Source organism: Musa acuminata, chromosome BXJ2-4 (assembly GCF_036884655.1).
Source record: "Musa acuminata AAA Group cultivar baxijiao chromosome BXJ2-4, Cavendish_Baxijiao_AAA, whole genome shotgun sequence".
In the NCBI taxonomy this organism is placed as follows: domain Eukaryota; kingdom Viridiplantae; phylum Streptophyta; class Magnoliopsida; order Zingiberales; family Musaceae; genus Musa; species Musa acuminata.
Genome location: NC_088341.1, coordinates 685,346 through 697,026, shown reverse-complemented (window position 1 = coordinate 697,026; position 11,681 = coordinate 685,346). Strand labels below are relative to the sequence as shown.

At 36.5% G+C, this 11,681-nt stretch overlaps 1 protein-coding gene across 2 annotated transcripts; it reads right to left on the bottom strand.

Moving 5' to 3' along the window:
* Positions 1–747: 747 nt before the first annotated feature.
* Positions 748–11,249, bottom strand: LOC135609359 (uncharacterized). Of its 2 annotated transcripts, none has more exons than XM_065102537.1 (7): positions 11,058–11,249; positions 10,756–10,936; positions 8,861–8,984; positions 7,913–8,271; positions 1,764–3,060; positions 1,382–1,581; positions 748–1,270 (listed from the first exon to the last, which is right to left on the bottom strand). In XM_065102537.1, the coding sequence occupies exons 1-7, from the start codon at positions 11,141–11,143 to the stop codon at positions 1,196–1,198; spliced, it is 2,322 nt and encodes a 773-aa protein (XP_064958609.1). In that variant the 5' UTR covers positions 11,144–11,249; the 3' UTR covers positions 748–1,195. The 2 variants fall into 2 exon arrangements, with proteins under 2 accessions (XP_064958609.1, XP_064958610.1); XM_065102538.1 differs by having other exon boundaries at positions 1,061–1,270; positions 1,923–3,060.
* Positions 11,250–11,681: the final 432 nt, after the last annotated feature.

The following is an 11,681-nucleotide window of genomic DNA, read 5'->3' as shown; positions in this document are numbered from 1 at the left end:
CTGAGCGGGATCCAGGTGAAGGATGCGGCGCCCAGCTAAGTGCAGGGTTGCTATTGACGGAGATCGAGTTCGGCTTTTGCATCGTGCTGTTGATGATGTTGGGGTTGCTTATCTGTTGCCGTTGGGATTGCGTGTCTGATGGAGAACAAGCAATCAACAGGACTGCTTTCTTGGAGAAGGGAATTCAACCTGGAGATCGTGACAACAGCTGCTTGCAGTCGGGAAAGAAAGAGAACTTTGGGTTCCGTTGGTTTCCTCGACATTTAACATTTTATCATTGACAAAATCAATAATCTTATTTTCATCGATAAAATTAAGAATAAATAAAGTCAAATATTTTTTATATTTATAAAAAATATTAATATAATTTTTTTAAATCTAAAAAACGAGATACTAAAATATCTAACTACCGAAAGTAATATAAGATTGTCCCAAAATCTCTACCTCAGAACTGCAACTGAAATGATACGAATAACCCTTTGGATCAAATGCAAAGAATTAGCTTAAAAATGTTTACGGATTCGAATATTAAGATCATCCATTCAAGATGTTCAACAACTCATCACTAGCTCCTGTTCGAGATTTCACACAATGTTCCTCAATTTTTTACTGATAATAAACAAAATGACCTACAAATTCTTGAATTGTTGCATGTCCACAATTCCTCCTGATCTTAGGGCACACAAACCCGTACCGAGGGAAGACTCCCAAGAGAATCTCAGAAAGCTCACAAACAAAACAAGTAGCTAACAGCAGAACAAAAAACTATGCTGGTTATATACAAAATCATTAAAGCAGTTGCTGAAACGAGCGCCGAAAAATAAGTCTCCTTTATGGTCCAAAGGGTGACAAACACTGTTTCAATGTAAGAGACTTCATTACCTACATTCTCTGTACATGCATCCTCCAAGCTCATCTCACCTCGAAGAATGTTCTTCACTGGTTCAGAAACCACACCTTCAATTCTACTACAACATCCCTCTCATCTGAAGCTTATTTTCATCTTGAGAGAGAGAGAGAGAGTGTGTGTGTGTGTGTGTGTGTGTGAGATATCAAAATGATATTGGCACATAGGTTGACATAAGTACTTGCACTGGCAATGAGCAGCTCTGATTGGAAGTCATTAAGTGCATCCTCATTCTGCTAGTAGTGCAGTTTTCAGTTCATATGTTTGGGCTCATGCCTCTTTAAGCTATCAATGGCTACCCTTCAACCTTTTTGGGGATGGGGATGAAAATAGCTTCCGCACTGAAACAATGGGATCATCCATCTGCAATATGTAAAATAAGTATGAGTATGCATTTGTCTTCAGCTTCTATACCCAGAAAACAATATGCAAAGCATTGATTAATTAACACTCAAAAAAAAAAAAATGTATTACGTCATCAAGCAGGGTTGATGAGGTCTCTAAACTTGCAAGAGAAGAATCCTTCTTGTGATGAACCACAGCAGAGAGAGTCAGTTTCCACCCAGGCACAGCTTCACCATCATCCGGAGCAACCCAGGGGCAGTAGGGCCTGTGTCGCCTGATTGGATCAAACTGGCTGGTTCTATTATACAGCATTCGTGTCGATTCCTTCTCTAAATCACACAAAAAAACACCATTTAAATTCATGCTTAAGAAGCATCACAAATACAAAATCAGCACCAACACAAATTGTCATAGGAGGAAGAAATGATCTACTAGTTATCTAACAAATGATTAAATAACTTGAAACAATTTAAATAAAAATAATATTAATAATATGAAAAAAGATTCTCACCAAGTGTGTCATTTGCATCTCCATTTTTGAAACATAATCCTTTGCTAGTTAGATTGTCTATATTCATCTTAACATCACAATCCTTTTCACCTTTTTCTGCATTTACACAATTAATAGATAAAACTGCATCAATATCTGAAGCAGAGGTAGTAGAGTCACCATGGTTGTTTGATATTCCACCATGATGTATTGTCTCGTTGCTGGATTTACTGCAGATGTCTGCTTTTTCAGTGGCAGATTTAGTTTCTGTGTCATCAAGATTCTTAATGGTGAGGAGAGCATTTGTAGTTGTAGTTTCCCCTCCACCCTCTGCTATCTCATGGGATACCTCTCCTCTCTCAGCATCCTTTTTATCTCCATGGGTAACCTCTAATGTATTTTGAGTGTCAACTTCTTGGTTTTGAAGATTACTGTCCTGACGCAGCAAGTTAGCTTCATGCTCAATGATGTCCTTCCCACCCATGGAGGCACTGCCACCACCAGTAATGCTTGCACCATGAATATCTTTGTCCAGTTGGGATAGAGCATTAGCATCACCATCTCTAAACAAACTTTCATTTTCACTTCTTTTGCGCTTCAACAATCCTCGACTATGTGATCTAACAAGAGCCCCACCTGTATCATTTTGAAGCGAAGATGGATCACTTTCTACTTGTAAACACTCATTATTTACTTGGTTCTCGCATGAATATTCAAGTGATACACAGTTTCTGTGTGAACTGAGTTCAGTTCTTAAATGTCGGCTAACAATGGGAAAAGAAACTCGTGGTTGGAAATTTTGTCTTCTTGGTGGAGGACCACCAGCAATTGACAAATTTGAACCTAGTGATTTTTCTTTCATTGCTGAACCACCATGGCAAGTATCAGTATCTCCTTTACTAGAATCATAAGTCCCCAAGTCCAAATTAACAGCTCCAGAAGCTTCCGTTTTACAAACTAGAACTCTGGAAGTGGTTGCTTCATTTTGATTACTGGAATCTGAAACTATGGTGTAAAGTTCTAAAGGGCGTCGAACAGTTGCAAAAGCCCATAATGCCACACAAGCACCACAAAATCTGCAGTCTAAGACAACAGATGCAGGATCATAGTCCTCATTAGTAACACCAGTACTTCTCGACTCAATATCACCAATTCCACTCGAGTAAATGGTTAGACCATCTTTCTGTTCATGGAGTATCGGTGGTGATGATTTTGATGGAGGAGAATTTTCTCCCAACAGATCTGATCGGTCTTCACAGTCAACAACATATGGAAGTAGCCTAGGTTCCCACCCACACAGGCAAATAATTTTCCAAACCTGCAATTTTATGTGAACACATCTAAATCTCAGCATTTGAAGACCCAGAAATTTCATGTATTTGTCTAAAGCCTAACAAGCCAGTGATAAAGGATTCAGAAAGCAAAATGAAACACAGAAGAAACCAGAAAGCAATAGAAAACCTTAATACCTCTTACTCTCTAAATGCAAAGAAAAACAATAAGCTTTGAACCAAGGAATTGAAAGCTTTATAACCCATGGGACTATTTTAAATGAACTTCGACAAGTTGTCCCAAAACAAGGTTGTTAAATATAAGTTATCATGCCTATCACCGTTGGCAGAGTCACAAGGGCCTGGATGGGTACATGCCCCTGCTGACTTGGCAACAAAAAGTACATATCTTCCTTTGGATTCAATGTGCTCACCCTAAACTGCCTTGTTAGGTATTGACCCATGACCTCAAGGTTGAGAGAAACATGAATTGCCACTTAAAGGGTGAAGCAATGCATGAGACTCTTGCCAATCTGGTGTATAGGTAGGATCAACGCATGCAGCCTTATTAATATTGATCTACTAGGTTTACTTGCAATCAGTCTTGTTAACTAGTTTTTAGATGATTAATCTGAATAGGATCACAGAAGTCATGTACCTAACATAATGAACCAAAAAACTGTGACAGATGTGCATGAAATTTAGTTGCCTATGAATTAAAAGTATGTATAGGAGGCTATGCATCCATCATGAAACCACTGTTTTAGTATAATAGTTTAAAACAGGGACCTCAGCTCCAAATCATATTTTGTCTTTGCCATTTGTTTATCAAATCATATATTTTGTTTATATATATATATATATATATATATATATATATATAGTGCAAATGATAGGTGGTGAAGGCAAATTTCTAACCCACAATCTTGCAATGATCCAAGCAAGGTGCACAATTTCGGTCCGTACCGAGCCTTGCTCGATATGGTACGTACCAACGGTATGTTAGGGCATACCGGTACGCCTAAAATAGCTGAAAACCCTTTGAAAATACTTGAAAGGCCCACATATCTTCCTAGTCCGCGGAAAAGAAACATATTAAGATCTAGCTTCTACACAAGCAACATTCACTACAAGCAAGATCAAATAGATATCCCAACTCACAGAGCTCATAGTATTTGTACGGGGAGAGCAAAGAGGTCTGTAGCTCCGATAGCATCTGCACCGAGTACCTAAGCGTATTCTTCAAGTCATTGGAATCCTAGTACAGGATAGGAGATAGAGGTCAGACGAGAAGCAGAACAACGTTGGGCGAATAGTGAAGGTTAGGTTTAGCAATTAGGGCGTCGTAATGGGATTGGGTTCCAACCAAGGCACGGTGCATGTAGAAGGCATTGTGCTGGATGCCGACGATGCCCTCCGCCAACCACTTCTCGTCATCGTCGCCGTGCGACAGCATCTCCACACCCTATAGTCGATTGATGGGGCTCCTTCCGACGTTGCCGCAACAATCTCTCCTCAACCTCGGTCTTCTTTCTCTACCTTGGATTTGATCCCCTTTTTCTTGCAATTAATATTCTCCGTCGTTGCAATTTAGGTCGAGAATTTGACGACGGGACTCTGCTTGCATCAGTGTTCCCTGCATTTGCAGGCTGGAAGACCAAGCTTTCAGCTTCTGCCGATACGGGGTCAAAACTTTGGTGTCGCCCAATAACAGGTGGTCCACGTTGATCGATACATACCGCTCGTACTGGGTGGTACACATCGAAATTAAAAACCTTGAATCTAAGAGTATTTATCGACTAAGCTACCTAGCATATTTTTGTATACAAGTTTATCTTAGTCTTCTCCTATAATTTGATGCTTACAATCAAGGTAGGCAATACCGAATGATACCACCCGGTACGTACCGGTCCGACGACATACTGGTACGCAGATCGCCTGCTACCGGACGGAACAAATAATAATAATAAAATAAAAATTATATATATATATATATATATTTTTATATACAAATATTTTAGAAAAAGGCGACGTTCGACGACGTCACCTTTTTCGGATTATATAAATATATATTTATATTTATATTTATATTTATATTTATATATATATAAACGAGGTGACGTCGCTTCGCTTGGGAGAAGAGAGAGGCGACGTCACTTCGGCGACGTCGCCGAGTTATATATATATATATATATATATATATATATATATATATATATATCGAGCGATATACCGAATGGTATACCGCTCGGTATACAGTTTCGTACCGTACCGAGCGAATGTCGAAACTCCGATACGGTACGAAATTGCAGACCTTGCGTACAATTTGATTCTTCTTCTAATACTTTAGATTATTTCCTTGTGTATCAATCATCTTAATTATAGCTTCAAAAATTTTCATTTGTCTTATATATCTTCTTCATAATAAGTTTCCAATTACATTATATAAGTTCTAATAATATAAAAATCATGTATTTATCCCAATTATAGTTGTGTTTTGCCAAATTTTAATTTGTATTTATATACATGTTGAATTATTGATATTCTAATTTATGCTCTTTAACATCTATGTTATACATGTGTTTTGTTGCTCAAAGTCGGAACAATTTGAATCACATGGTTATCTAGAAAGTCTATCATGTAATAGGCCAACATAGCTGTTTCAAGTTAATAACCATTAAAAGTCTCAGTTTCTAGAAAAAAATAAGTAATTTTTTCAATGCCAAATGACAACTCTAATGCTCTAATGAGTTAAGACTTGGTTTTTCTCATCAACATCATACAGTGACTTTCTAAATCTAAAATAATTGATGTACATAAGAGAAAACTACAAATTTGAATAGACCAGGTTGAAACTTTGCATCAGACACTAAAAAATTTATATCACACAAACTGATGAAAACCCAAAAACTGAGGAATTCCATTTGTTTCAGCCAGAGTAATAACATATCCAAGTCAATGACAATAGACTAAGCTCAAAGAGCAGATATCAACATAATTTTAGGCTTTCACAACAAATGTTTTTATACTTGAACACTTTGCTGACAGAAGAATCAAGTAACAACTGTGGTAAGAAAAATAATAAATAAATAGTAGATAAGCCAATGAAATAAGACTACAAATAGGTACTTAAAAGTAAATCATGTCAGTTGAACAAAATCAAGATATTTATAGTTCAGGATTATATTCTCCATCCAACAACTGCTTTTATTTCGAAAAATTGAAATTCTCTCTGCTATAATTTAAACGACTTGCACACATCCTGGGTCGAATATGTACTATCTAAAACTACCACCCCCTTTGCTTGCAAAATCCAAATAACACAAGTGATATCTTTGTTTTACAAGACAGATATATTTTATCTCACAAAATAACATCTAAAAAAGAAAAAGCTGACTTGAAACAAGATAAAACAAGCTCTTTCATATAATGCAAACAAGTAATTTTGTTTCATATAAAGGAAACAAAACTAGACAAACTTGAATAAAAAATGCAAAATAACAAAAAAGTGCAGTACACCACAGAATAAAATAGTAACCTATAGCTGAACAATTTTACTCATAAGCATGCACCAACGAAAAACCTCACATAAACTGATAAAAGTCTAAACCCTTTGAATTACTGAATTTGTTTCAAAAGGCATGTAAACTCTCCCATGATGAAGTGATGAACAATCAACAAGGAATACACACACTATATCTATCTTGTTAGTAAAAATTAATGAATACACTAGTCTCACATAATGGATGCCAAAGGTATAAATCATGATTTCAAATTGACCAAAAAAAAAGCACTTGAGAAATCATAGCACCTTTTCGTCTTTCATACTTCAGTTTAAGGTTGATGGTTGGTGAAACAGTAAGATGGCTCCCTGGCCTTCCATCACTACTGGACATCAGGCCATCAAATCATGGAAAAAGCCTCCTAGATGTTGGTAAGGCTTCTGATGTTCGGACATTCCCAGCTTCTTGAGTGGAGTGAGCCTCATCCATTTGGCCACTAATATTTACTTTATAGAAAATCAAGATAGTGTTCAAAAAACCCAAGTACTATTAATCAGCCTAGCTAGCCTATGTTTTGCTAATATGATTCCAAAAAATGGTTTCTGATTAGCATATCCCAAGTCTATTTGAAGTTAGGTCAGCTGAACAATCAGAATTGACCAATCCTACAGTGATTTATATATCCTTCCAATATGGACCAACTTTTTACAAAACCCCACTGATCCATGGAAGTGTTCAACTAATTAAGTTGATTCAATTTCTAGCCGATTTCTGTTCAATATTCAGAGTCCACCTATTTGGGTCAAGTTTTGATTGTCTATAGGGAGTGAGAGAGAAAAACCAATTGCACAATACAATTCAACAAATTCAACCAATATGGACCACTGTTAGTCTTAAATCCAATTATGATCCTTTGAGAATTACAAAATTAATATTTATGGCAAAATACATTTCTATGAAACTAAGTAACCAAATATGGCTAATTTCACATTCATTTTAATATCTTTAACAATAAAATTTCCCTTCAAGCGTGCAAAATTTGTCTATTCCATCTTCTTAAACATTCCATCTAAAAAGGCAACACATCTTAATATTAGTACACCACTAGATGAGGTAGGTTCCAAACAAACATTTGTTATTTGAGGTATAAATTGGTTTTCAAGCAAAATAATCCATATGTTCTCGTTAGAGATCTTATAGCAATGTCCAAAATCAAACTAATTTAAGATGTTATCATAGCAAGCATAAGATTTAGCTAAGCGAAGTTAGTAAAAGAAAATAAAAGCTTCAAAGTTCTAGAACTGCAACTATCAGACATGTAGCATATAAAAAGAACAATTGCAGAATAAGATGCTCTTAGTTTGAGCCGTAAAGGAAACTGTACAAGGAAGCAAACCTGGTAAAATAAATCAGCTGTAACAGTTCCATAGCCACCATCCATGTCCTTGCATATTGAACTATCAACAATCTTAATACCCTTGCTCAAGTTAATTGGGTAATCAGATGACTCTGAGAGGAAGTTTTCTAACTGAGGACTTTTCATTTTCATGTAATTAATGGCTGAGGATGAAATCACAGGGAGGGCAGAGAGCTTCAGGAGTGCAAGAGAACGTTCACGATAGCTCTCCAATAAAGCATGAGGAGGTGAAGGAGGAAACAGAGTTAATGCCTCATCACATGCATTGTCGATCCAGGGACACAAAAGCTTATGCCCATTATCAAGTTTCAAGCTGAATACAGCAGCAGCCTTCTCAACTAGATTAACAAGTAGTTGAAACACCATCAGAAAATTTGGGAGTGAAAAAGAACACTATAGAAATCAATATTTTGATGACTATATATAATATTTATACCTGCTAGACATGATATTTCAACAATAATGAGAGTTCCACAAGACATACCATACATGTCTAATAACCAAAATAAAGAACAACATGGACATAAACTGTAAATCTAGAATTGCGAGTCAAAAGATTCACCTCAGTGATCTTTTAATTCGTTAAGGGAAAGATTAAAGCATGAAGATTTTGAAACTGACTCAATTATTATTACAGTCCAGGATGCATAGTTTCAAATATCAGTTGAACTAGTACGTACCAGTCAATATTTTCTTATCTGACCAAAACCTTATTATACTATCGTGCTCCTCAGTATTCATATTTTTTCATTAAAATTTTTTTTCTTCAATAATATCAAGCAGTAAAGTTCAGGACACCATCATATATACTGATATCACACTGGTCAACCAAGGACCAACATTAGTACTGAGCCAAGATTTAAAAACCATGCCAAGATGCATTACTGCAATTGTAAACCATGGAATGATAATAGAAAGCATACAAACCTTGCTGCAATGGCCATGAAGAAGGAGTTGCAAAGAGGAGTCGTGCTCCACATGCCTCACATGCTATGACATCCATTTCCACATTTATCCAACCTCTCCTTGCACAATTTACAGGACTAATTGCCTGGAGAAGAGAAAAAGTTTCAATAAAGATTCAACTAATAAAGGCACTAAAAGAGAATGTAGATAACAAATTACATGTAAATAAAAGATGAGAAATATCTTGTGAAAGCTGCTAAACCTACAAGCTTCCAGACTTTTGAAATCAAAGAAATGTGCACAAGTCCAATATGATTTAGCCACCATGTATATCTGGTTGCTTCAAAAATTAAAACTGAATTTTGAAAGCACAGGCAATACATGAAAGAAACTGCTTCTAACAACTATAATGCACACCTCCTTTTTTTTTTGGTAAGTAATTTATTTTTATTTCATTTTCTTAATGCTATTAGAATCAATAAAAAGAGATATAGAATATATGTCTCATTGCTTGTATTAAATGTAACGACCCATTAACAATTCCACCAAAACTCTAGTAGTACAACTTCGAAGATACTACAGTATATACCAAGGATTTTAATTTCAAATAATACCGTCCGTACCAGACGGTACGTATAAGTCCGTCAATATACCTTTCTTTCCTACAAATTTTAAGTCCATCAATTCAAAAAATTGAGAGAAGTTCTTATTTGATTTTCATAGACTGTTAAGACTGAAGAATAGTGGTTTTCATAATTCAGGCCTAATCAGAGCTTGTTAAGGATGATTAGTGTCTTTCTCATCTGTGTAACCTAGAATTTCTATTCCTTTATGCCTTATATCTACTCTATTCTCATTTAAATATAATAAAAAACCATTAAACTAGGATTGAGAACACTAAAAATTATTTGTTTTAATTTTCGATCATTTTCAATCTTTTCAAAAATTGATATGTACCAACGTACCAACATAGTGTACCGACATACATATGTCAAGACCGATTGGTTTGTACCAATTTGCACAATGATCGATAGCACCAGTTGACACGATATGACAGCCCATGCCTAACACATTAACTTGATGAGCCTAAATCACTAAACCAAAATACTTAAACCCAAGTGTTATGATAATGGACCCACTCCAATCGCATAAATCAACTCAAATTTCCTCTCACTTCTAATGTGGGACTAAACTAGGGTGTCATGTTAGTAAAATTCCCAAAAAGATTTCCACATCTAACCCTTGTTTCTACAGTGCCAGACATCTGTTCATATACATCCGCTTTTTGAGATCATATTATTTAGTTGAGGCATTTAAGCCCCTGATTTTCCAACAGCCCAAGGTCATTACTTGTTTGAAATTTCAGACTCAATTAAGAATCATCAATAGTGTCAGAATCAAAATGCACAATCCATCCAAATAAAAGAAGTCAAATGAGAATTTTTCAATAAAAAAGGAAGATGCCAATTCTATTTCTTAAATGTCAAACCTAAAACTTTAGATTCCTAAATAGGAAAATCATTGTTCCTTGTCCATTGTCTTTTTTTATTTTTCAACTCAAATTATAGACATCTTTTTTCTTACAATAATTCCATAACTACACGAAATGATTTCCTAGTTTTTCAAGAAGAAAAATCCACTTCCTAGCCATATAAAATGATTTTTTTCCTTATACAAGGAATCATCAAGAAACTAAAATAGCATATCTGTCTCTAAAATTCGAAATTTAATATGCAGAAATCCAAAAGTAGCGAAGAGAAAATTAAGCCCCAAACTTCCACTTATCCATTACTTATGTAATTGTAAATGTGCTCAAATAAAACATCATTAGCAGCAAATATGACCAGTGTAATGTATAAAACTAAAAAGAAATAGTTTTCATCGGGAAGAGAATAAAAAAAACAGAAAATCCAAACCTTGGGCTTTCCGAACCAAGTCATGGCCTTGAACGTAGACAGTCTCCTCATGAGATCCCCTCGATCCCACGGCCGGCATGGCGGAGCCGGCCCGAGGGGCCCCATCGACGTTGCCGCCACGGCCGGAACCCTCATTCCCTTCTGGAAGCTCCCTGTCCAACCCGATTCCGCTCTCTTCCCACTGGCTCCCACCGCCACCACACCACAAGCAAAACCCCGATCAGGATCAGCTCACTAGTATTTCGATAAACATAAGGAAAAAAATTTGTGAGATCTTTTCTAGGGTTTCGGGTGGAAGAGACCTGGGGAGAGAGGGTTTGGGTTTGGGCGCACGGTAGAGCTTGTCCATGACATTTTGAAGCCGCTTCTCGGGATCGCCCGCCGTCATCGATGCTCGCTCGGAAGAGACCAGAAAGAGAACGACCGAAGGATCCCCTCTTTGACGCTCTTCTATCTTCTTCCTCTTCCTTCCAGGCGACGCCGTGGGCACAGAGGTCGCCAGGGTTCGGGTCCGATAGCGGATATAAATATGATGATGTGGCCCGGATCGACTCATCCGTAAACCCGACCTGATTCCGACTCTAAACATGATTAGAGCGTATAACAAACTCATTTGTGAGGGACGTGAAAATTAAAACTTAGGACAATATATATGTATATATATATGTGTGTAAATGTCGGATTTGTGCTTGAATTCGTATCTAAATCATTGGATTGAACTTGACCAACTGGATCCACATCTAAATCATCAATGAAATGTTAATTAACAGTAGGAGTGTTGAATTCAACCCAACCGAATCATTAAGGATTGAATCGAACCAAATCTAATTGTTGGTTCGATTAAAGCTATGTGACACCAATGGAAAGCTGACTCAATGATATGTTTCTTGTATTCGTTGAGTTTGACACATGACTCCATAATCCTC

Bases quoted from the DNA above. Each gene is read 5' to 3' on its own strand.
- LOC135609359 (XM_065102537.1), bottom strand. From the start codon at position 11,143: ATGACGGCGGGCGATCCCGAGAAGCGGCTTCAAAATGTCATGGACAAG. The intron at 8,985-10,755 runs GTTTGGATTTTC...TCTCTTCTCCAG, and splicing joins CTTGGTTCGGAAAGCCCAAG to GCAATTAGTCCTGTAAATTG. The intron at 8,272-8,860 runs GTTTGTATGCTT...TTGTTAATCTAG, and splicing joins TTCATGGCCATTGCAGCAAG to TTGAGAAGGCTGCTGCTGTA.